Source organism: Herpailurus yagouaroundi, unplaced genomic scaffold (genome assembly GCF_014898765.1).
Source record: "Herpailurus yagouaroundi ecotype Mexico unplaced genomic scaffold, PumYag 139, whole genome shotgun sequence".
NCBI classification, from domain to species: Eukaryota; Metazoa; Chordata; class Mammalia; order Carnivora; family Felidae; genus Herpailurus; species Herpailurus yagouaroundi.
Window position 1 is genome coordinate 18,469,573 of NW_024412394.1, and position 27,265 is coordinate 18,496,837.

A 27,265-nucleotide genomic window follows, 5' to 3' on the forward strand; every position below is an offset into this window, starting at 1 on the left:
GCCAGGTCCTTTTCCGCAGTCTCTGCCCTCCTCGTTTATGCTTCTACCTAGCCCCATCCCCTTTCCGTTCAGCACTCCTGCCTTGTCTACAACTTAGTCCCACCTTCTCTCCAGCCCTGTTTTATCTTCTTTCACAACTTCGGTTTCTCCAAAAGTCAGACTTTTGACACTTGCCTATCTTCCTCCCAAACCACACCTCCCCGCTTTGTAGAAGATAATTCCATCCCGTCCCTTCAACCACAGTTGATTAGTTGTTTTTTTCTTCCCCAGTTCTATTCTTTTCTCTCTAACGTTTGTACAAAAGATTCCTGACTAGATTGTTTTGCTCTTTCCCTACTTTAACTGTTTTTAGTTGTGTTCTGTAGACAAAATTGCAGGGGTGGGGGGCGGGGGGAAAGCTTGTTTTTGTTTTTGTTTTTTTCTCCTTCTGACATAGTTTAACCCTTGACAAAATTATTATTTGTTTCACTTCAGACATGGTTACTGAAATATGTTTGAAGATTAATATTGAGATTCAGTAAGCTATCATAGATGAGATGATGATAATTTGTATAGTTTAATAATTTAAGTTATAAGTTCCTTTCCATGGGTATAAAGGTAAGATAAAATATGTAGTCAACTTACTTTCTTTGGGAGACTGAATTGAAATTGAAAGTTTGGTGAAGGAGTTTGAATTCTGAGTCTCTTCTTGATAATTATTCCTGCATGAAGACACAGCATTATAGAGTTTTTGCTTCAGTGGAGTTTTCCATTTTACATAAGTTAAAAAATATTGTAGGCACATTCCCGTCCTGTGCAGGAGGAGCCTAAGCATCTGGTGTTGGTGAATGTAGGTTACCCACAAGGTAGGGTTGAGTCAATTTGGGGGATTTACAAAGGTGTGGACTGGAGGTGCCAGGCTCTGAGAATATACATCGCTGTTCTTCGTGTAAGATGAACTGTGCATTGGACAAAATTTATTTTTTTTAAGTTTATTTTTATTTTGTTAGAAAGAGAAGCCCAAGCAGGAATTGGGATGTGGGGCTTGATCTCACGAACCTTGCAATCACGACCTAAGCTGAAATCAAGAGTCCGACTGAACCACCCAGGCACCCGGACCTATTTTATATTTTAAATACACTGGCCAAGCGTCAACCTATTTGCCTTATTTGAAATTTGGGAAACATGTTCACTGTCTTTATTCAGCACTGAAGAACTATATATATATAACACTCAAAGCATTCAGAGGGTGAACCATAATGACTAAGAGGGGTGGGAGGCTACCCAGTGTGTGGTATTTTGTTATAGCAGCCTGAACAGACTAAGATAGTTTGTAAATATTTTCTCCCATTCCTGAGGTTGTCTTGTCATTTTATTTCCTTTGCCATACAGAGCTTTTTAATTTGATCTAGTTCCATTTGTTTATTTTTGCTTCTGCTGACTGTGCTTTTGGTATTATATCCAAAAGTCAAGACTAGTGTCAAGGAGCTTTTTCCTTCGTTTTCTTTTAGGAATTTTACAATTCCAGGTCATTATGTTTAAGACTTCAATAGTATACTTTGAGTCAATTTTTGTGACTTCCATAAAATAGGGATCCAGTTTCATTCTTTTGCATGGGGATACCCAGTTTTCCCAGCACCAATTATTGAAGAGACTGTCCTTTCCCCATTGTGTATTCTTGGCATGCTTGTCAAAGATAGTTGGCCGTATATGCATGAGTTTATTTCTGGACTCTATTCTGTTCCATTGGCTTATGTGTTTCCTTTTTTATGCCAGTATCACACAGTTTTGATTACTGTAGCTTTATTTTTTGTTTTTCGTTTTTAAAATTTTTTTAATGTTTATTTTGAGGGAGTGCAAGTGGGGGAGGAAGGGACAGGGGGACAGAGGATCCTCAGCGGGCTCTGTGCTGAGAGCAGTGATCCCAATGTGGAGTTTGAACTCATAAACTGTGATATCATGACCTAAACTGTAGTCAAAGTTGGATGCTCAACTGACTGAGACATTCAGGTGCCCCTGATTACTATAGCTTTGTAATGATAGTTTGAAATCAGGAAGTATGATACCTCCAGGTTTGTTGTTCTTTCTCAAGATTGCTTTGGCTTTTTGGGGTCTTTTGTGGTTCTATGTGAATTTTAGGATTTTTTTTCAATTTCTGTGAAAAATGCCATTGGAATTTTGAGAAGGATTGCATTGAATCTGTAGATCACTTTGGATGGTGTGGACCTTTAAACAATATTAATTCTTCCAATTGAAGAACATAAGATATCTTTCCATTTGTTTCTGTCTTCTTTAATTTCTTTCATCAGTGTCTTACAGTTTTCAGTGTATAGGTTTTTCATGTCCTTTGTTCAATTTATTCCTAAGTATTTTATTGTTTTTGATGCTATTATAAATGGAATTGTTTTCTTAATTTCACTTTCAGATAGTTCATTGTTAGTCTATAGAAACACAATTGATCTCTATATGTTAATTTTGTATCCTGCAACTTTACTGAATTCATTGATTAGTTCTAACAGTTTTTTGGTGGAGTCTTTAGGGTTTTCTGAATGTAAGATCATGTCATCTGCATACAAATAGTTTTACTTCTTCCTTTCCTGTTTGGATTCCTCTTATTTCCTTTTTTGCCTGATTGCTCTGGCTAGGACTTCTAGTACTATGGTGAATAAGAGTGGTAAAAGTGGGTACCCTTATTTTGTTCCTGGTCTTAGAAGAAAAGGTTTCAATGTGTCACCATTGAGTAGGATGTTAGGTATGGGCTTGTCACATTATGGCCTTTACTACATTGAGATATGTTCCTTCTTTACCCAGTCTGTCAAATTTTTATAGGAATGGATGTTGTATTTGGTCAAACAATTTTTCTCCCTCTATTGAGATGATCATATGATTTTTATCTTTCATTCTATTAATGTGGTATATAACATGGATTCATCTGTGTAAGTTGAACCATGCTTGCATCTCAAGCATAAATCCCACTTGATCATGATGTATGATCCTTTTAATGAGCTGTTGAATACAGTTTGCTAAATTTTTTTACTTGTGCATCTATATTTATCAAGGATATTGGTCTGTAACTTTTTTTTATATAGTAGCCTTATCTGGTTTTGGTATCAGGGAGATCTTTCTTGTTTCTTTTTTATAAATTTTTTTTCTTTTAACGTTTATTTATTTTTGAGACAGAGAGAGAGCATGAACAGGGGAGGGTCAGAGAGAGAGGGAGATACAGAATCTGAAACAGGCTCCAGGCTCTGAGCTGTCAGCACAGAGCCCGACGCGCTCGAACTCACCGACCGCGAGATCATGACCTGAGCTGAAGTCGGACGCTCAACCAACTGAGCCACCCAGGCACCCCTCTTGTTTCTTAATGCATGCATTTATCACTATAAAATCCCCTATTAAACTGCTTTTGCTGGTTCCCAGACGCTCTCATATGTTATGCTTCTATTTTCATTTGTTTCAAGATATTTTTTAATTTCCCTTTTGATTTCTTCTTTGACCCGCTGTTGTGCAGGAGTGTGTGGTTTAATTTCTACATATTTGTGAATTTTCTAGCTTTCTTCATGTTATTGATTTCTATTTTCATAGAATTGTGTTGGAAAAAGATACTCGGTATGATTTCAGTCTGTTGAGATTTTTTTTTTGTCACCTGTCATGTCACCTATCCTGGAAAATGTTTGTGTACTTTAGAAGAATGCATGTTATGCTATTGTTGGATGGCTTATTCTTTATATGTCTGTTAGGTCCATTTGGTCTAAAGTATTGTTCAAATCCAATGTTTCCTTGTTCATTTCCTATCTGTGAGTTATCCTTTGAAATCCCTTACTATTACTGTTTTGTCTATTTCTCCCTCAGATCTGTTAGTATTTCCTTAATATAGTTAGGTGCTTTGGTGTGGGGTACATATATATTTATGATCGTTATATCTTTTTTTCCCACTCTGTTTTAATTCCAGTATAGGTAACACAGTGTTATATTAGTTTCAGGTGATTGTTATGTCTTCTTGGTTAATTGATCCCCTTACCATTATATAATGACCACCTGTGTCTCTTGTTTCCATTTTTGGCTTAAAGTCTATTTTGTCTGATAGAAATATAGCTACCCATGCTCTCTTTTGGTTTCCACTTGCATAGATTATCTTTCTCCATACCTTCACTTTCAGCCTATGTGTGTGCTTCAAGCCAAAGTGAGTCTCTTAGAGTATAGACAGCATACAGTTGGATCTCGTGGGGTTTTTTTTAGTCATCCACCTTGCCTTTTGATTGGAGAATTCAATTAATTTACATTTAGAGTAACTATTGTTAGGTACGGACTTACTAATGCCATTTTATTGTTTTCTGGCTGTTTTGTGGTTCCTTTGTTCCTTTCCTCCTGTCTTGCGTCTTCCTTTGTGAAGTAATGATTTATCATAGCAGTATCTTTGCTTTCTTCTCTTTACTTTTTGTGAATCTACTGTAGATTTTTGCTTTGTGGTTACCATGAGTCTTAACATATAACGTAAATATGTTATATATATATATATATATATATATATATGTCTATTTTACACTGACAGCAATTCAACTTTGATCACATATAAAAACTCTACCCTCTTCCTCTTCTTCCCTTTATATTTTTCATGTTACCATTTATATCTTTTTATATTTTTTATCCATTAACAAATTGTTGGAGCTAGAAAGGTTTTCAATACTTTTGTTCTCTAATCTTTATACTAGAGTTAAGAAGTGAACATATCACCATGTTACAGTTATTAGGGTATTCTGAATCCAACTATATGCTTACCTTTACCCAGGTGTTTTATTTTCATGTTACTAATTAATGCCTTTTTGTTGTAACTTGAAGAACTTCTTTCAGTCTTCCCCTAAGGCATGTTTAGTGGCAATGAATCCTCTCATCTTTCATTTATTAGGGAAAGTCTTCATCTTGCCTTTATTTCTGAAGCACATCTTTTCCAGAAAAGTATCCTGAGTTGGCAGTTTTTTTTATTTCTTTATTTTTTTTAATGTTTATTTTTGAGAGAGCAGTCACGAGTAGGAGAGGGGCAGAGAGATGGGGACAGAAGATCTGAAGTGGGTTCTGTGCTGACAGCTGAGAGTTTGATGTGGGGCTCGAACCCACAAACTGTGAGATCATGACCTGAGCCCAAGTCAGATGCTCAACGAACTGAGCCATCCAGGTGCCCTGCAGTTTCTTTCTTTTAGCACTTTGAATAGATCATCACATTCTCTCCTGATCTACAAAGTCTTTGCCGAAAAATCCAGAGGTTCCCTTGTATGTATGAGAGAGTTTTTTTTTCTTTTACTGGTTTTAAAATTCTGTCTTTGATTTTAGACAGTTTTATTATTATGTGTCCTGGAGAAGATTATTTTGGAGTGAAATTTTGAGATACCTATAGCTTCATGAACTTGAATGTCCACATCTCTCCCCAGGTTTGAGAAGTTTGCAGCCATTATTTTTTTAAATAATCTTTCTACCCCTTTCTGTCTTCTCCTAGAGAAGGATGCAGTGGTGCAAACATGATTTTTCTTGTTGGTGTCCCCATAAGTCCCATGGGCTTTTTTCATGCCTTTTCATTCTTTTTTTTTTTTCCTCTGATTGGATAACTTCAATTCATTTGTCTTCTAGCATACAGATTCTTATGCTTGTTCAACTCTTCTGTTGAAGCTATAGTTGGATTCTTCAGTTGAGTCGTTGTGTTCTTCAGCCCCCAAATTCCTGTTTGGTTCTTTTTTATGTTGAACTTCTCATTTTGTTCCTTTGTTGTTTTCCTGACATCATTAATTGCTTATCTGTATTCTTTGTAGGTCTCTGAGCATCTTTAGGACAATTTTGAATTTTTTTTTATTAGGCAATTCCTGGTTCTCCATTTCTTTGAGGCTATTTACTATAGATGGTGGAGTCCTGTTTCCCTGATTCTTCATGATCCTTGTATCTTGCATAAGTGCCTTCACATGAAGAAGCAGTCACCTCTTCCAGACTTTATGGACTGACTGTGATAAGGGAGTGGGTGGAGGCGTGCTGAAGCTTGCTGTGATCCTGGGCCTAGTGGTGTATGTAGGGCACCAAGTGCAGGGGTGTGTGGCAGCACTGGGTTCAGGTTGGGGGACATGATGTGTCTTTGGCCCAGGCCACTGGGGTATGCAGCACTGACAACTGTTATTCCTTTGCAGGTAGTGCAGGGGGTCCATAGTGGCTGCAAGGACTATTGGGGTCTTTAGTAGTACCTCTGGGTCCAGCAGCTAGGGACCAGGGCAAGCAGCAGTGGTGGCTGGAACAGGTAGTGTACACATACTTGTCTGCAGGGTGCCAGCTGTGGGAGCCTCTGTCGGGGCAGGAGCCATCTGCAGACACACACATAGTGGTGGGAGCCAGAGCAGGCAAGGGCCAGGGCCAACTATGGGCTCACTGGCCGCTGTAGAGGCCCTGGTTGTTGGCGTGTCCTCCTGTGGCTACACACTCTCCTCTCTGGTATGCACACTGCTGTAGAAGCCTGTGATGACTGATGATGCTTGGGTCATGTGCAGCACAGCCGGAGGGGCTAGTTTGAAGTGCGTGAATTGGGGAGGAATCAGCCAGGAGGTGTCTGTGTTGGCATCTTGCACTCAAGCAGCTGCAGAGGCCAGAGCTGGCTGCTGATGTGGTTCCCAGGCTCTGGAGAAAACTTGGGGAGGGGAGGGAGTGAGGAGGGTGATCGGATGGCTGGCATCGTGAATACCTGTGGGGTAAAAGCTGGTGACATCTGGAGGGGTTACCCAGTGGCTGCAGCAATACTGGCCCTTGGCTTTGGGTCAGTGGTCAGATCTGCTGGGTTTGTCTGCAGAGCAGGTGTCTGCACACCACAGTCATTCCCTCTGAGTAGCTGCTGCCAGTCACCCCTCCTTTTCTTCCGTGTTCCTAACTGGCTTTGTCCTCTTCAGCTTTGCCAGTCTGGGTGGGATGAAACTGAAGTGGGACCTTTGTGTACTGCCTCAAAAGACTGGAGAGGCTGGTTGCTCACCCTGCTCTTCCTTCCTGGCCAGGGAACCTCTTTCTGCCTGGGGAGTCCCTTTTGGCACTGAATAGTGCTGGTTTGGGGGATGAGATGACGCAGGCAAAATGAAGCTGTCTTCCTTCTCTCCTTGTGTAGTTATCCTCAGGTTTTTTTGTTTCACTGCATTGCTGCGACCTCCTAACTGGACTCTGGAGCTCCTCCAGAGCTGTTTTTGTCCATGGATAACTAACTGTTCAATTGTTGATCTTTGTGGAGGGATAGGGAGCCTGCGGTGTCCTATGTTACCATTTTCATCTCTCCTCTGCCCTTGAAAATATTTCGTTTCCACTTTTTTCTTTTTTATTTAATCTTTTAATTACCAAAAAAAATGTGTTTGTTGTAATATATATATATATGAGTGTATATTTATATATATCTCAACATTATATATATGTATATATATACACATACATATCTCAACATTCAGAAAGAATACAGAGAACATCCAAATCCAGTTTCTTTCTTTGCACATGTTTGCATGCTTCTAATTATAGTATACATGTAATTTTATATGCTGCTTTTTTGGGCTTATTAAATCATAAACATTTTTCCCAGATTGCCATGTGGTCTTTAAAACCAATATTTTAGGGGCGCCTGGGTGGCGCAGTCGGTTGAGTGTCCGACTTCAGCCAGGTCACGATCTCGCGGTCCGGCAGTTCGAGCCCCGCGTCGGGCTCTGGGCTGATGGCTCAGAGCCTGGAGCCTGTTTCCGATTCTGTGTCTCCCTCTCTCTCTGCCCCTCCCCCGTTCATGCTCTGTCTCTCTCTGTCCCAAAAATAAATAAAAAACGTTGAAAAAAAAATTTATAAAACCAATATTTTAATGGCTTCATCATAGTCCATTAAGTGACTTTTCCATCATTAACTCATATGTTTGTCTTTTATTTCCAATGTTTTACTATTGCAATTAACATTATAATGGTCAGCTTCAGTCATATTGTTCTTTCCCATAATTTTGGATTATATATTTAAAATGAAGGATTAAGGGTGGAATTATTGAGTTCAAGACTTCGAATATATAATACCCATTTTCATTTCAAAGAGTTGTCTGAATGTATCAGTGTTACTATAACAAGAAGAGCCTTTTATTTCAGGTAAGAATTCATGTCACAGAGTCGGATCTTCTAGGTTCCATGGTTTATGAGCACTTGATAAGATTAAAAACACAGGAAGAATTAAGTGAAGGATTAAGAGTATAGATGAGATAGGGGCACCTGGGTGGCTCAGTCAGTTGGGCGTCCGACTTTGGCTCAGGTCATGATCTCACAGTTCGTGAATTCAAGCCCCGCATCGGGCTCTGTGCTGACAGCTCGGAGCCTGGAGCCTGCTTCGGATTCTGTGTGTCCCTCTCTCTCTGTCTCTCTGCCTCTCTGCCCCTACCCTGCTCACACTCTGTCTCTTTCTCTCTCTCAAAAATAAATAAACATTAAAAAAAAATTAAAAAAAAAAGAGTATAGATGAGATAATATTTTAGTTTCTCATGAAAAGTGAACTGGTAGCTAAATTGGGCATTCTGGAGCAGGACTTTAAGTTTATTTTAAGCTCAGGCTGCTGCTTTTCTCCCTGTTCCTGACCAGGTGTTTTAGCTTAAAACATAAGAACCTTCTAGTCTAGGTAAACTTTTTGATATAAGGTTTGTGATGTTTGTAAGCAAAGGTTTAAGTTACGGTGTTTTTGAAAGTTAGCTCTTTTGCCTAACACGTATTTATAAAATATTACTAATGAACCACTTCTTTTCTTCCTCAGAAAACAGCATTTCATAGAAGCCAGACACTGAGCTACAGGAATGGCTATGCAGTTGTTCGACGTCCAACAGTTGGGATAGGCGGGGACCGGCTTCCAGTCAACCAGCTGTCCCAGGCTGAGCTGGATGAGTTGGCCAACAAGGCACCAGTTCTAACTTATGGCCAACCTAAGCAGGCCCCACCTGCAGAATTTATTCCTGCACATGTGGCTTTTGACAAAAAGGTATCATCTGGGACTTCAGGGTACCCCTTGAATTCAGATTTCTGAGTGCCAACTGTTTGCAGGAAAGTCAACAGCTAACCACAGGTTTTCCAGAGTGCACTGAGGAGAAAATTGTTCAAATGCCTCAACCTTTAGTCATAGACAGCTGAGCTTAGGATTGAAAGAGGCTTTCTTTAGTCAGGAAGCCTATTACAGAAAATAATTCCCTGTAGCCTTCACTGAAATATTTTCCAAATACAGTTAAAGAAAAGTTGGATGAATTCTGAATTCTTGAGTTCATATTGCTCCATGTTTACCAGCTCTGTGCGGTCTACTTTTTGAAAGTCTTACCCGTAATGTGACAAAACCTTAGTCTCTATGAATTGCAAAATGTCATCATGACACCAACTCCATCTTTTGCAGTTTTGTCCAGGCTATCTCCGTAAATTTTTATTTTCCAGGGAACGTTTCAGATTTGGCACAACATAACCAAAGGGTAGTGTAACATTTTTGTTTGTTTCTCATTTACCCATATGCTTTTGTAATGTAGGCTGTTTTATGTCCATCTTTTGACGATTCCATATCCTTGATTTTCCTTGTCAGTGAGCCTCTTCTTTCAACTAAAGTGAGATAGTCCTAACCTTGGCCATGCCACAGAATCCCTACTGGGACTTAAGAAACGGAAATATCTCCCTAACCCTCATTGAGTCTAATTTCCAGGTGATGTTTATGTATAACCGAGTAAGAGAACTACTGACCAGTTTTTACGTTAGCTATCCTAGCCTAATTTCTCTCTTTTTAAAATTTTTCTTTTCGCTTTATTATTTTCGTTACATGTCTATACTATGTTCATATAGATAGTTAACTTTTATTGAGTAGCTATTGAAACTAGAGGCTGGAAGATACAAAGTAACCTGGTGGTGAAACTATATCATTTACATTCATAATTATTTAATTTAAAAAATCTTTTTAACGTATCAGCCAGAATCCTTACAATCCCCTTTTCCCCATCTCAGTGAACTCAGCTGATAACACGTTCACGTATCCATTCACAGGCTGAACATAAACATCCAGTAAACAGTATCAATTATGTGGCTGGGTATTTCTTTACCTTTTTCTTGTTTCTTTATGAGTCTATGATAGTTTCAGCCCCAGCCGTGACCCTAACCCCAAGTTTGGCCTCAGGCAAGCCATTCAACCACCCTGAGTCTGTTTCCTCCTTTGTTAAATGAGGGAGATTCAATTTGCTGATCACTTCTGGCTTTCACATTTTGTGCATTTATATATTGGTGGCTCAAATGCAGACCATTTCATGCATGGATTATTGATCATGTCCCCACTAGTAGAGATCATGTCTCCATTTCGGTTCTTTAGAGTTGGTCTAAAATGTTCCTTGAAAATTATCTTTTGTCTTTTGCTTTTACCATGTTATCTTTCTCCTTCAAATATTCCATTCCATTCAGCCATTTTGTCTTTTTATTATGAGTTTTAGGGCTTTAACTCCATTGTATGCATATTTCACCTCTGCAACTGCCCATTCTCTTTTGGTTTTTAATCTTGTTTTTCCATGGTAGACACTATACCTTTTTAGCAACAGCATTGTGTATAAAATTATTCATCTTCCCATTCATCAAACCATATTTGTGTTTTCACCAAAGGGTCTCCTTGGTTTGTTCCTCTAATTCCTGTAGAGGGTTAAGTTAACACTCTTGCCTACCTATAACACCATTCTAATATTTTCTCTCCCTGAGAAGAAAGATTAAAAATACAAACAGAATAAAAGAAATTTTAAAATTAATCCCAAAGCTTGTCAACACAAGCTTTTAATGTTTAAAACATTTTTTTTTTAATTTTTTTTTCAACGTTTATTTATTTTTTTTGGGACAGAGAGAGACAGAGCATGAACGGGGGAGGGGCAGAGAGAGAGGGAGACACAGAATCGGAAACAGGCTCCAGGCTCCGAGCCATCAGCCCAGAGCCCGACGCGGGGCTCGAACTCCCTGACCGCGAGATCGTGACCTGGCTGAAGTCGGACGCTTAACCGACTGCGCCACCCAGGCGCCCCTTAAAACATTTTTTTTTAATGTTTGTTTATTTCTTGAGAGAGAGAGAGAGAGAGAGAGAGGGAGGGAGGGAGGGAGGGGCAGAGAGAGGGAAACACAGAATCTAAAGCAGGCTCCAGGCTCCAAGCTGTCAGCACAGAGCCCGACGCAGGGCTTGAACTCACGAACTGCGAGATCATGACCTGAACAGAAGTCAGACGCTTAACTGACTGAGCCACCTAGGTGCCCCAGGCTTTTAATGTTTTTTAAATGTGCAATCGGTGTGCCATTTTGACTTCCCACTGATGCTTCCTGGAGGTTTTGCTCTATCTATCCATATGTTTCTGAGTACAATGAGGGTATTTATATGCCATCCAAAGATGCTGTGGTAGATGGATGATTTGACTCTTATTCATATAAATTCTCTAAGAATTAATATGTCATTAATATGCATTTACAGGGGACTCTCGTTTAAAGAAACGGACTTGAGCCTTCATTTTCATTTTGAAACTAGAAGTCATAGTTGTGCCCAAATTTCTTACTCTTTCCAGAAATTCTGAGAGAGATTTTTGATATAGAAGTGAAGCTAGGAGAGTTTAAGGTCTTTAAGCCATCTCATCAAGGAACCGTGACTAAATAGTCTATATGTAGTTTAAATATCTCAAGCAGAGGTCAACAAACTTTTTCTGTAAAGGACCAAATGGTAAATATTTTGGGCTTTGCAGCTGTCTTAGTCTACTTGAGCTGACATAATAAAATACCATTTACTGGTACCTTACATAATAGAAATTAATTTTCTCATGATTCTGGAGACTGGAAGTCAAAGATCAAGGGTCCTGCTGATTTGGTTTCTGGGGAGGGCTCTTTTCTTGGCTTTAGATGGCTGCCTTCTTGCTATGTCCTCACATGGCCTTTCCTCAGTGTGGGTATGCTGAGAGAGAGATCTTCTCTCCTTACAAAGCCATCAATTCAATTGGATTAGAGACCTTCTTTAAGCTTCCTAAAGACTCTGTCTCCAAATGCAGTCATAGGGCTTCTACATATGAATTTTTTTTGCAGGGAGACACAGCAGCAGCCCATATGGTCCTTATCACAACTATTCAATTCTGCCCTTGTAATGGGAAAACAGCCATTAGCAAATACATGTTAATTATTTACATAATTATTTGTGGATACTGAAATTTGAATTTCATATCATTTCCATGTGTTGTTAAATCTTTTTTTTTTTTTAACCACTTAAATATGTTAAAAAAAAAATTTGCAGGTCATACAAAATCAGGTGGCAGGGATAGATGTGTCCCACGGACCGTAATTCAGCAACCCTTGATTTAGAAAATAGGAGTGATGAGTATTCAGTTCTCCCTGAGTGGTTCTCTTTATAGGGGAGTACTGATATTTTTTGGATGAGAGACGAATACAATGCTATTTCTCCCTGTTTCATGTGTTATAGGTGCTGAAATTTGATGCTTATTTTCAAGAAAATGTTCCTATGTCAACTGAGGAACATTATAGGATTCGTCAAGTGAACATTTACTACTACCTGGAAGATGACAGCATGTCTGTCATGGAGCCTGTTGTGGAAAACTCTGGAATCCTTCAAGGCAAGTTAATCAAACGCCAGCGGCTCGCCAAGAATGACCAGGGAGATCATTACCATTGGAAAGACCTCAATCGAGGAATAAACATTACAATTTATGGCAGAACCTTCCACCTTGTTGACTGTGACCGATTCACACAGGTATAGTATATGTTTCTAGAAATTGTGATGTCTGAAGCATTATTCTAATTTACGTAAGGATATGTTTTGTTTATTAGGGTAGGAGGAAGATTCTGTTCGTCTGTCCCATTTGGATTATTATATAGGTTGAGTTGGTGTTTGTGTGTTGCTGATATGTGTCAACACTGTGTAGTGACATCACTTTTTCCACATATCCATTCAAGTAAAATTAAACTCTCATCAGAGCTGAATCATTTGATAAGGAACCAGTTCCATGCCAGTACAAATGGAAGACAGAGGAGGTAGTACCCTTGATGGAATACAAAAATAGTATTACCTTTATTAGAAGATATGAGCCTAACATTTTTTGTGCAGTTCATATTTTTCCTGTAAATCATACTTGCTATATTCTGGAGAAACTTGCTATCTAAAGAATTCCTGAAATCATTTTTATTTATTTATTTATTTATTTTTAAAAATTTTTTTTTCAACGTTTATTTATTTTTGGGACAGAGAGAGACAGAGCATGAACGGGGGGCGGGGGCAGAGAGAGAGGGAGACACAGAATCGGAAACAGGCTCCAGGCTCTGAGCCATCAGCCCAGAGCCCGACGCGGGGCTCGAACTCACGGACCGTGAGATCGTGACCTGGCTGAAGTCGGACGCTTAACCGACTGCGCCACCCAGGCGCCCCATGAAATCATTTTTAAAAGAGAATACTTGTTTATATCGAGAAGAAGCCTCCATTTCCTCTATTTCATAAATATGGATTTTTGACAACTTAAAGTTATCGTTTCTTTACCACAAAATGTAGGTGTTAGGAAGTCAATTCTCAATTTGTCTTAGTTAAAAAAATTTCTAAAAAAAAATAAAAATAAAAAAATAAAAATTTCTAGAAGCAAAGGTATAGTTTCTGAATTATTTTACGCCTTTCATTTCATGTTACCTAATGCCACATGTGATTAATCTTTACCTCACTGAGCTCCTATGAATTTATTTATTTTTTGCATTTAGTAATTTATTTAGCAAATACTGATTGATCGCCTGCTCTGTACCAAACATGGTCCTAGGGGCGGGCCGAGGATATAGACTTGCCCTTAGGAAGGCTATTACATTTTGGCTAGAGGAGACAAACAATAAGCAAACAAATATATAACATGTCAGATGTTGCTGAGAGCTGTGGAAGAAACTAGAGCTGAGTAAAGGGGAGTGGAGTGTGAGGGGAGTGCTATGTATAGAGGCTGGTCAGGGAAGTCCTCGCTGGTAAGATGACACATGAACAGAGACCTCAGGGAAGTGAAGAGAGGAGCCTGGCATCCGTGCCATTCTGGAGCAACAGAGAAAAACAGTGTAGAAGGTAGAGGTGCTAGACCATCTCTGAAATATTGTCCCCTTTAAGCATGTTTTGGTCTCTCATGTTTTAGGTTTTTAAGGTCCTTTTTTATCATAGGCAGTTTCAGAATTGTATCAATAATGAAGAATTATAAAATGCCATGTAAATTTCAGATATTGCAGTTATTTTTATAATTGTCTCTTTATGGACAATCTGAATGTTGGCAGTTCATTTCTGAGCAGTAATCTAAGCCAGTTACAGTCAGTTCTCATTTTTCACAGTAATTCTGTTCTATAAAGTCACCATAAACCCTTGACTAGCAAATACGGATCCATTGCTCCTACGAGAAATACTGGGGTAGGTTTCTATAACCTTATTTTATGTGTGTTTCTGTTTAAAGATGCCATATTTAAAATATCTTGTTGACTCATGAACATCAAACTCACCGCTGGCAGCACTGGAACTCATGCCTGAAGGAAGCTTATCTAACACATGTATTTTCTTCTTAAGGCACATCACAGCCACCTTGTGTGTGTGTGTGTGTGTGTGTGTGTGTGTGTGTGAGAGAGAGAGAGAGAGAGAGAGAGATAAATGTACATAATATAAACTTTACCACCTGAACCACTTTTCAATGTACAGTTTAGTGACATTAAGTACTTATCACAGCCTCCTTGCACTTAGACTGATAATTGACTAGAGCTGTATATTTTAGGTACGAGTGATTAGATTGACTTATGTTTTCAATAATTGATCTGTTAGAAGTTGGATCCTATAACAGTTTAAAATTTATACACTTCTAATTTGATGGTTTTCATTAGGGCGAGACCCATGACTGGATAAAGAAGGTAGTTGTCTTTATGGTGTGGTTCGAACAAGGAACAACCTCGAATCAAATATAACACCATCACCTTCCCTTCTCACCTCCTCTTCACTGTTCCAAATAAATGTTGGTCCTATAGACAGAATGAACTGAATACATTAAAAAAAATAAATAAAATTAAAAAATTAAAAAAACTCTAGAAATCGGAGATCTAGAATTTATCTTTGTTAGAGTATTACCAGTAGTATAGCAGATGTGAATCCTGTTCCGCAAATGCAAGTGTGCCTGAAATATTGTTTTGTGTTTTACAAATAACTTAAAACCTACTTGAGTCCCAATCCAACTGGGCTGGTGTTTCTATTAACCCTTAGCTTTGCCAAAAATTCGGAGCCCTAAGAACAACAAGGAAGGCACACCCAGGCCTAATGGGATCATACAGGCAGGGTCCATAGGCTGTCAATGACCAAGGGTGCCTCCTTGATGCTTTGGTGCTAGGTAGGATACTGAGACCCCGAATGCCTGAGGCTGGTGTGCCTGACTGGCTGCACGTGTGCTCCGAGCACCCTAGGAGCACATGTGGAGGCTTGCTCTTCTGAGACCCACCCACTTGTGTCTGTTCTCCAGGCTGGGAGAATTTCCCCCTTCTCTCCCCTTGCCTTCAAAGACATGCCCTTCTCTCCCCTCCTTCTGGGGCACTTTAGAATAGTCTCTTCAAAGAGTTTAGGCTTTTTCTAAGAGACAGGAAGAATAGTCAACTTCAGGAAGCTTCGGCATTCCTGCCAGCATTCCGAAGGTAAGGTTAACAAAGGGCCTGGTTTTCTGTTGAAAACAACAGAGAGGAGTAACCACCTCCCCATCCCCCATTAAATACCTCAATCAATAATCCTGCTTCACTAGTACACCATCTCAAGAGAGAGGAGAATATTGTTAGTCATTATCTCCATCTCAGCAGTTTTAATAGACATTAAGATCACAATATTTTAATATTGAAAAGATATTGGAAACTGTCTAGTGAAGCTTTGAAGACTAAAATTATAAGCTAGTTAGCAGCAGAGCTAATATTAGGACCCAAGTATCTTGGTCCTGAGTCCTGTATATTTTCTGTTGAATTGTCCAAAAGCAAATCACATAATTCCCAGAAGAAACCCAGATTTCAGATTAATTTCTAATTCCAGAATGTAAACAGATCCCCTGAGATTATTCTTTTCTTTTCTGATTATCAAAAAAAGTACAGTGTATTGTGCTTTTAAAAAAGAAATGTCAAGTTGTATTAAAAGATATAGGTACCGAAAATATTATACTTATTCATAATTTAAAAATTAAACAATATCATATCAAGTTTAGATACCTTCCTTTTTCTGGTGAGATTTGAGTACTTGGTTTGTCTTTTCTATTTTGCTGAAATATTTTGTGGTCTAAAATAACCCCTGAGTGTGTTTTTTCTTTTCCTTTTTTGGAGAGGGATGGGCATGGGGGCTTAATCACATACTTGTTTTTGGTGAATTGGAAAGCTGGGAATTTGATTTTAGCTTAACTTTGCCATTTTGTAGCTTGCCCCCAGCCCTGAAACATGAATTACATATTGTTTGAAACTGTGGTTGGGTTTCAGATGTATGTATGTAAGCAATCCCTAGGACTTACTCTGTTTTTGGGCACCTAACTAAATTTCATTGTTCTAAATTTGTATTTGGAGGCAGTTACCTTACTATCACGTCTTCCAGTTAGCTTGGCATATTGCCTAGCAGTTTTATAATATAGAATACTTAAGGTGATTATCAGTTATTATCTGCATTTTGGTGTTGGGTCAGTTGGAGGTTTAGTGCTGTTAAGATGTGCCTCAAACTGCAAACTTATGGTTAATTTGGAAAATGGCATAGAAATTACACTTACCTTTATACCATCTACTACTTCAGGAAGCTTCAAGAGAGATGATCGTTATTACTTTTGAATGATTTAGGTATTTTTGGAAAGTCAAGGAATTGAATTAAATCCACCAGAGAAGATGGCTCTTGATCCTTACACTGAACTCCGCAAACAGCCTCTTCGTAAGTATGTCACCCCGTCAGACTTTGACCAACTGAAGCAGTTTCTCACCTTTGACAAACAAGTAAGTGATGTAGGCACCTATGTAGGTTTACTCGTTTCCAAATGTTGTGTATGTTTATTAGCAAGCTATTCAGGTAGCTGTGTGTTTTAAAACATTACATCTGTAGTTTATCCATTTGGACACAGTGCTATCTTTTGTTTCGTCTAGCATTAGCGGTACAGGAGTGCCTAAGTTTTGTATTAGAGACCCAAAGGAGGTTGTGGAGTTAAGTCTTACGAGTTCCACCAAACTTTTCAATCTTAAAGCAATTCCTGAGTTACGTCTGCTTCCCACTTTACATTTCCAACCAACTACTTCTTTTCCAAAATATGAGTTCATTTCATAGCCTCCTTTGGGAAATCCTAAGTAGAGAATTATTGGGAAATTTCAAAGCTATTGCATGTAGGTAGGTTTCTAATGTTAAAATAGTTAATTCACAGGAATCTCATTGCAGATGCTTCCTTGTTAATTTTCTTTTCTTTGTTTTTTTGTTTTTTTAGAGAGTGCTTACAAGCATGGAGGGGCAGGGAGAGAGAGAGAGAGGGAGGGAGGGAGAATATCTGAAGCAGGCTCCGCATTCAGCGTGGAGGCTGATGCAGGGCTTGATTCCATGACCCTGGGATCATGACCTGAGCTGAAAACAAGAGTCAGATGCTCAACTAACTGAACCACCCAGGCGCCTCCTCTTTTTAAATTTTACATGAATGTATGAGTACAGAATGTTCTGGGTATCTTCCAGCTCTGTTCCACCCACCCTATCCTCCCTGTTGTGGGTTAGTGTATAGAGGCAGTTTGGGGCCATCTCCTTTCTGTACAAAGGGAAAGAGAAAATGAAGAGGTCATCCTCAGTGCTTCTTTGCTGCTGTTTCCCTCTCAGAAATGTAATTGCTTTTAGTTCAGAAAATTTTGCCTAGCACTAGCATGGTCTTTTAAGGACATTCTTTATATCAATCATGTATCTGTTATTATTTTGTCTTTATAGATTGTATTGTTGATACTGTTACTGGAAGATGTATGTTGATGTAACTAAAAAAAGACTGATTAATGAATGAAAATTCTTTCCATACTAATTACATATAAACCATTCACGTATACCTCTGTTACTACATATGGACCCCTGTATAAAACACATTGCTCTTTTTTTCTTTTGTTTTTGTTTATTGATGTATAATTGACATACAATATTATATTAGCTTTAGGTATACAACACAGTGATTTGACAATTGAATATTTTGCAAAATGGTCACCATAATAAGTCTGCTTACCATTTGTTACATTTCAAAGTTTTTATAATATTATTGACTATATTCCTCATCCTGTTCATTACATCCCCATGACTTACTTATTTTATAACTGAGAGTCTGTACTTCTTAAACTCCTTCACCTATTTCACCCATTCCCCCTACCCTTCCACCCTGCCACCAAGCTCCCTACCCTCTGGCAATCACTAATCTGTTCTCTGTATCTATGAACTGGGTTTTGTTTTGTTTTTTTAGTTTTTTAAAGTTTATTTATTTATTTTGAGAGAGAGTATGTGTGTGCACATGCATGTGAGCAGGGGAGGGAGAGAGAGGGAGAGAGAGAGAATCCCAAGCAGACTCTGCACTGTCAACATGGAGCCCGACATGGGGCTTGAACTCACAAACATGAGTTCACAAAACATGTTTTGTTTTTCAGATTCCACATGTAAGTGATAATTATGCAGTATTTGTGTTTCTGTGTCTGACTTGTTTCACTTAGCATAATACCCACAGAGTCCATCCATGTTGTTGCAAATGGCAAGATTTCATTCTTTTATATGACTGAGTAGTATTCCATTGTATATATAAACCACATCTTCTTTATTCATTCATCCATTGGTGGATAGGTTATTTCCAAATTTTGGCTATTTTAAATAATGCTACAATGAACATAGGGGTGCTTATATCTTTTAGAATTAGCATTTCATTTTCTTTCGGTACTACCCAGTAGTGGAATTGCTGGATCACGTGGTAGTTCTATTTTTAATTTTTTTTAATGTTTTTTAACGTTTATTTATCTTTGAGAGAGAGAGAGACAGAGCACAAGCAGGGAGGGATAGAGAGAGGGGGAGACACAGAATCCAAAGCGGGCTCTAGGCTCTGAGCTGTCAGCACAAAGCCCGAGGCAGGGCTCAAACTCACAAACCATGAGATCATGACCTGAGCTGGAGTCAGATGCTTAACTGACTGAGCCACCCAGACACCCCTGTTTTTAATTTTTTGAGGCACTTCTATACTGTTTTCCATAGTGGCTACACCTGTTTACATTCCCACCAACAGTGCATGGGGGTTCGTTTTTCTCTAACCAATGCTTGTTATTTCTTGTCTTTTAGATAATAGTCATTTGACAGGTGTAAGGTGATATCTCATTGACGTTTTGATTTGCATTTCTCTGATGATTAGTGATTTTGAGCATCTTTTCATGTGCCTGTTGGCCATTTGTATGTCTTCTTTGGAAAAATATCTATTCTGATCCTCTGCCTATTTTTAAAAATCAGAATGTTGGATTTTTTGTTATTGAATTGTAGGAGTTCTTTATATATTTTGGATGTTAATCCCTTATCAGATATGATTTGCAAATATCTTCTCTTATTCAGTAGGTTGCCTTTTCATTTTGTTGATAGCTTTCTTCATCGTATAGAAGCTTTTTAGTTTGATGTGATCTCATTTGTTTTTGCCTTTGTTTCTCTTGCCTGTGGAGTCTCATCCAAAGAAACATGGCTCAGACTGATGTCAATAAGCTTATTGTCTATGTTTTCTCCTAGGGGTTTTATGATCTCAGGTCTCACATTTAGGTCTTTAATCCATTTCGAGTTTATTTTTGTGTATGGTTTGAGAAAGTCGCCCAGTTTCATTCTTTTGCATGTAGCCATCCAGTTTCCCCAGCACCATTTCTTGAAAAGACTCTTTCCCCATTGTATATTCTTGCCTCATTTGTCATAAATTAGTTGACCATATAAGTGTGAATTTGTTTCTGGACTCTCTGTTCTGTTGATCTATGTGTCTGTTTTTGTACTATTTTGATTACTATAGGTTCGTAGCATAGTTTGAAATCACAGAGCATGATATCTTCACCTTTGTTCTTTCTCAAGAGTTTTTTGGCTATCCTGGGTCTTTTGTAGTTCCTTACAAATTTTAGAATTATTCTAGGTTTGCAAAAACGCCATTGGAATTTTGATAGGGATTGGATTATATCTGTAGATTGCTTTGGGTAGTGTGGACATTTTAACAGTATTAATTCTTTTAATCTGTGAGCACGAAATTTCTCTCCATTTACTTGTGTCTTCAATTTCTTTCATCAGTATCTTATAGTTTCCATTGCTGTTTTAATTTGGCTTCTCTTTCACTAATATTTTGGATCAAAGTGAATTCTGCTTTCTCAGTGCAAACTTATAAGTCTGTTATTTAATACTTTCCAGCTGTTGACATCTGGTATATAATTTCAGATGTTTTTGTATCTTTGGTGATTTTTTTTTTTTTTTTTTTTTTTTTACCAACTGAGATCACTTCATAGTCTTTGCAGCTAACCTTTTCCTCATTGTCTGATATATAAAGGCCAGAGTAGCTAAGTCAACCTCTCCTCTTGTAGAATTCTTACTTAAGTCACTACTTTGTATGTCTCAAAGGTTCTTCGATTCTATGCAATCTGGGATGATACAGACAGCATGTTTGGTGAATGTCGGAACTATATCATTCATTACTATCTTATGGATGACACAGTTGAAATTCGAGAAGTCCATGAACGGAATGACGGGCGAGATCCTTTCCCACTCCTGATGAACCGCCAGCGCATGCCAAAAGTTTTGGTGGAGAACGCAAGTATGTTTGATTCAGTTTATTCTCCGTAATTGGGACATTTTTTGAATCTCAAAGGAGTTACTTAATCAGTATGGTCATTCCCTTTATGGTTGGGAGGCTCTTGCTATGTTTTCGTAGGTACTCAAAAACAGCTTTCTTGTAACTCCCCTCAATGCTTGCCCCACAGTCTAGGCTTGCCTCCAAAATGGTCTGGTGGAGATGACTGATACCTAAATCAAGGAAACACCCATAATAGCAATGGGAGATTCATTAAAAAAAATTTTTTTTGATGTTTATTCATTTTTGAGAAAAAGAGATCGTGAGCAGGGGAGGGGCAGAGAGAGAGGGAGACACAGAATCCGAAGCAGGCTCCAGGCTCTGAGCTGTCTGCATAGAGCCCAACTTAGAGCCCGAACCCATGAATTGCGACACCATGACCTGAGCTGAAGTCGGACAATTAACCAACTGAGCCACCCAGGTGCCCCTCATTTAAAGTGCAAAAGAGCAAGCCTTGTGAACTAAAGCAGTTCAGATTTTTAATATATTTTTAAAACAAGCTGGTTTTTATTCAAACAAGCTTGTTTTCATATAGCTTACCATACCCATATGTTCTTTCCTGACTTTGCTTCTCACCTCAATACTTCCTAAACAGGAAGTCTGTATGCAGGATAACTTAAGATTAGAGAAGGTATGTCTGTGACTCACAGAGGTGGGGCCCCATTGTGTCAGCCATGCTCTCTTTTCTGGTTCAAATAACCCAGTGGATTGGAGAGTGAAGATGCAAGAAGATGCAGCTGACATCCGCCAGCCATCAGTATTTCTCTAGGATAAGTGCACGTACTTTGGTCATTGACGTAGTGGTTTCAGAATTTTCTCTTATAATGTCAGCTTGGTCACACATAATGACCTCTCTCATGCTTGAATGGCTGACAGAACTTTAAATACTTTTGTTGGTATTGTTTTTCTTGTTACTCTATTTTCTTGGAACTGGGAGATAAGAAATTTCAGGTGTTGTGCAAGAGATTTGTCTTAGAGGTTATAAGCAAGTTGAGGTTAGAGGTTATAAATAAACTGGCAGTCTGAAGGCTAAATGCAACCTACCTACATGTATTGTTTTGCCTATACAGTGTTTTTTTAAAAATGCAGTGTTATTTGGAGGCAAGGAGTTGGAGATTTCTATCACTGGGAGAGTGGAAAAACAAAATGTAGTGAAGGTATATCTTAATAGTAGTAGCTAGAAACAATAGTTAAATATAAAGAAAGCAAATTGATGCATCTTAAAAGCATAGTGCTGTGTAGAAAAAAAATGAGATGTACAATGCAACAGCACTTTAATATAAAGTGAAACACAAGACAGTATACATAGTACACACATAAAAAGTTGCACATTAGAATGGTTGCATGTGAGGTAGAGGAGAATGAGATTGGGTAAAAGGATAAAGGGTAGTAAAAATTGTCATCATTTGAAAACTAAGAGAATTAATGGTAAAAATTACTTTTAGAGAAATGAGAATAATTGCTAACATAGCTCCCATTCTCAGATAGAAGCAACTGGATTTGAGTTCAACATAGTCTGGTTGCTGTCAACCCTATTTCTATACTTAGCCTCTTGTAGAACCCTCTTAGAGTTCTAGGACCCTGGGACTGATATACTGATCTTGGCCTTCCATAATGCTTAAATGAGCCTAAAATTCCTGCCATCTAGAGCTAACAAATGTTAGATTTACAGTGGATTCAGAGAAAGAATGGGAATTTATTCAGGCATGAAAAAAATATCACTGGAAAAAACAAAAACCCTTGAAATCTCGAGTTCTGTGTTTGTCTCTGCCTTATCCATGTGGCCTAGTTTTAAATTTTTAAATATGTAATCATCCTTTTCTAAAACTTCCCCAGCTTTTTTTTTTTTTTTTTTTTAAGTAATCTCTGCACCTAACATGGGGCTCGAAGTCATGACCTCAAGATCAAGAGTCACACATTCTACCAAGCTGAGCCAGCCAGGCACCCCGATAACTTTCTAAATTTTAACAAATTTTAATCAGTGTTATATGGAGAGGCATCCTAGTAACACGTAGGGTCCTTTTAAGAGATAGGAAACATAGCTTTTTGTGAAAGTTATTGTTAGTCATGCAGAACAGAAAAGGCTAAGTTTCCATCAATTGAATAATTCCTTTAACTAGAACTATGGTGTTAAGAGATAGCATCTAATTGGATTTCAAAGGCTTTTATGCAATGGATGGTTTTAATTAAATTCAATTAAACTAGAGTTAAGTATCTGCTAAGGGAAGTATTTCATGTGCTAAGTGCTGTGGAGGATAAAATGAAAATGTAACTCCCAGACTTAGAATCTCTGTCCTTCAGTCACTTCTAGTGACTGGGAAGACAAGTCATACAAATACACAAAGCTGTTTAACAGTAACACAAGTGTACCAGATTATCTGATGATGTAATTAGTTATGTCATGTAGACAGAGTTCAGAAGAAGAGATATGACCTAGAAAGGCTAAGGAAGGCTTTGTGGGAGAGCTGAGATTGAACCTAGATTTAGAATGGCAGAGAACTAAGGGAATGAATGCTTTAGAAAACAAGGGTTGGGAATTAGGAACAAGTATGTTATGTTTGGGGGCATCCAAGAGACAGTGGCCAGGCAAAGTTTGTGTTGGACAGTAATAGGCAATTATGGGAGTATCTTTCAGAAGTTCTCTCTGCCATGGCCTTCATTTAAGTAGTTAAGATGAATAAAAATTATATATATATTTTTCAACGTTTATTTATTTTTGGGACAGAGAGAGACAGAGCATGAACGGGGAAGGGGCAGAGAGAGAGGGAGACACAGAATCGGAAACAGGCGCCAGGCTCTGAGCCATCAGCCCAGAGCCCGACGCGGGGCTCGAACTCACGGACCGCGAGATCGTGATCTGGCTGAAGTCGGACGCTTAACCGACTGCGCCACCCAGGTGCCCCTAAAAATTATATTTTTATGATGGATGGAGTTAAAGTTTCAGGAATTAAAAAGGTTCTTTCTTTGTCAAACATAATTGCTGGTTACCAGTATGTGGTGGGTAATGTCAAAAGAAGGATAACCAAAAGCCTTTTATTCAGCTGTTGAACCCAAGGTACTAGGTTCTGAAAGTCTGTAAAATTATCCTTTAGACTGGCTTTCATACATTGATCTTGCCTTTCTATTGTTAAATAGAAATGTTAAACAACATCAAAATTGTACACTCTACGTACAACTTATTGTAGTTGATTATACCTCAAGTAACACTGTAAAAAAATATATAAATATATATAAATAAAAAAATATATAAAAATCCACACCTAGATATGTTATAGTCAAACTTAACACCAAAGTCAAAAAGGTCATAAAAACAGCCCCAAATAACAAGGTTATCCATACAGAATGACAGTTACAATGATAGCTGACTGCTCATTAGCAACGCTAGTTACCAGAAGACAGTGTAATAATATCCTCAAAATGCTGAGAAGAAAATAGAATTTAATACCTAGAGAAACTATCTTTGAAGAACAAAGTGAAATACATTTCCAGGCAAACAAAACAGATTTTACTAACAAAAAACTCTTCCTAGGGAAATTCTAGAGTGTTTTTCTGGTAGAAAGAAAATTATTCCAGAAGTAAGATCCGAGATACAAGAAGGGATTTAAAGAAGAAGAATAAGGAGAGGGAGAAGGAGGCAGCAGCAAAGTGTGGGTAAATCTAAACATTGACTATACAAACTAAAGAAACAATGTTGAATTTGTAGGAGTTAAAAAATATCAAGGTAGAATTGAAATATATTAAAATAATGGCTTGGGAAGAGTTGATAAAATTAAAAAACAAATTTTGAAAAATGTTATTTTTAAGAACCTACTTAAGATAATAGAGGCATGGAAAGGTTAAAAAAGATATATAAGCAATCGCAAAAAATGATGAGGCTGTATTACTAAAATACCAGTAGAGGTCAGCGCAGAAAGCATTGCTAGGGATAAAAATCATTATATATTGCAAGAGTTGTATTTACCAGGAAAATGTACTAATTCCAAACTTGAATGCAGTTAGTAACATGGCTTCAAAACATGTGAAACACAAAAATTTATAGCATTATTATGCAAAGAGAATGGACAAATTCATCAAAATAGTGGGAGTCATTAAAACATTTCTTTTTGTAATTGTGAGTTCAAAAGAGATAAGTCAATAAGGACACGTATATAAGATTTAAACAATAGAATTATCAGTATTGATATAATGAATATGTATATGCATAAACACCTGGAAAATCCCCATTTGTTTGAAGCACAAATAGAACACTTATAAAAATTCTGATTTTAACACAATTCAGTTAGAATTCAATTTTGGAAATATACCTCAAAAAACTCATGTATTTGGAAATTAAAAAAACACATTTTGAAACAACCTATGAATAAAAAAAAACTATCAAAATACTTAAAACTGAATGATTCCAAAAATTCCTTAAAACTTTTAAATGCATTTAAAGTCGTACTTGGAGAAAGATTTATAGTTGTAAGTGCTTATTTAAGAAAGAAGAAAGACTGAAAAAATAAGCTAGGCCTTCTTTTTAAAAAGTTAGAAAAGGAATGACAGTGTAAATAAAGAAATTAAAAGGAAGGAAATAATAACTTTGAAATAATGAAATTGAAAACAAAAGTAATAAGATTTGTCAAGTCAAAAGTTGTTTTTTTTTGAAAGGACTAATGCAATTGGCAAACCATTGACAGATTTGTCAAGGGAGAAAAGAAAAGGCACATAAACACAATATTAAAAATGAAAGAAGAGACATACTTAATGTATTAGGGGTTAAACAGAAAATAGTGAATACCAACAACTTCATGCCAACAAATTAGGAAACTTAGGTGAAATGAACAAATTAAAAAAATTTTTTTTGAGAGAGAGAGAATATAAGAGGGGGAGAGGGGCAGAGGGAGGGAGGGTGTGGGGGGGGGGGAGGGAGAGGGAGAGAGAATCTTAAAAAGCTCCACACTCAGTGTGGAGCCCAACATGGATCTCAGTCCCGTAATGCTGGGATCATGACCTGAGCTGAAATCAAGAATCAGACACTTAATCGACTGAGCCACCTGGGTGCCCCGCAAATTTAAATTTAAATTTAACTCTAATTTAATTTTAATTCCGGTTATACTTAACATACAGTGTTACATTAGTTTCAGGCATACAATACAGTCATTCCACACTTCCATACAACATCTAGTGCTCATCAGGATAAGTGCATTCCCCATCACCCATTTTACCCATCCTCCACCTATCTCTCCTCTGTGTGCTCTATAAAAAGTCTGCTTTTTGGTTTGTCTCTTCTTTGTGAAATGAGCAAATTTTTAGAAAAATGTAATTTGTCCAAGAAGAAATAGAAACCAAATGTAATTAACCATTAAGGAAATAGAATCATTTAAAAAATTCTCCACAAAGAAAACACCAGGTCTAGATAATTTTTCAGTTTTGTCAAATATTTAAAGAACAGCTAATTCTAAGTTTAATACAAACTCACAGAAAAGAACTTTAATTCATTGATTGAAAAAGACCAATAACCAAAGACACCATGAGAAAGAACTACAATCTTACTCATGAATATATATATAATACGTATGTATATACATATACGTGTGTGTGTGTGTGTGTGTGTGTGTGTATATATATATAAATCTCAATGAAATTCAGCTGTATATTAAAAAGATAATTGTTGGGGCGCCTGGGTGGCTCAGTCGGTTAAGTGTCCAACTTCAGCTCAGGTCATGATCTCGCGGTCTGTGGGTTCGAGCCCCGCGTCAGGCTCTGTGCTGACAGCTCAGAACCTGGAGCCTGTTTCAGATTCTGTGTCTCCCTCTTTCTCTGACTCTCCCCTGTTCATGTGCTCTCTCTCTCTCTGTCTCAAAAATAAATAAATGTGAAAAAAAATTTAAAAAAAATTGTTGAGCAAACAAAGACAAATGGTTATTGTATAGCGCACACACACACACACACACACACACACACACACTCCAGATCTCCTGGAACATTGTCAACTGAAGGAAACTCATGGAGTTACACAGGCTGTTTCCCCCACTGCCCATCACTTCCTGGGGTAATTCAAAGGGGTCTTAGTCAGGTTAGGCACTAGGCACTGGGAGAAAGAACGCTTGGTCTCTAGAGCTTTTAAGATGAATGATTAGGAAAATCATGATCTTTTGGCATGATCAAGGGTGGGAGCTCAAGCCTTTCTGTCAGATGTAATAGACCCTTAGTCTCCTTCCCTATTTTTCCATCTTAGCAATTATCAGGAGAATAGCAGCCTGCCTCTCAGGCCCTCTGTGTCAGAGTTCTAGGGTCAAGCTTTGTGGATTACAGCTATACAGTGTGGCATTTTACCAGAATGGGCTGTCTTATGGTTTCCATGATGGCCAGACTGCAGGGAATCAATCTTAAACAAGTCAATCCTTAGTTCTCATAAAACAGCATGATGGGAATTAGATTTATTCCCTTAAAAATGCAAGG

At 38.0% G+C, this 27,265-nt stretch overlaps 1 protein-coding gene across 1 annotated transcript in view; it reads left to right on the forward strand.

Annotated features, from left to right (window-relative positions):
• EFHC1 (EF-hand domain containing 1) overlaps positions 1–27,265 on the forward strand; it is a 67,773-nt gene that overhangs the window by 747 nt on the left and 39,761 nt on the right. Inside the window, exons 2-5 of the mRNA XM_040473758.1 lie at positions 8,752–8,973; positions 12,445–12,732; positions 16,821–16,970; positions 20,596–20,788. Of these exons, the coding sequence (XP_040329692.1) occupies positions 8,752–8,973; positions 12,445–12,732; positions 16,821–16,970; positions 20,596–20,788 (853 nt within the window). The remainder of the gene's footprint in view (positions 1–8,751; positions 8,974–12,444; positions 12,733–16,820; positions 16,971–20,595; positions 20,789–27,265) is intronic.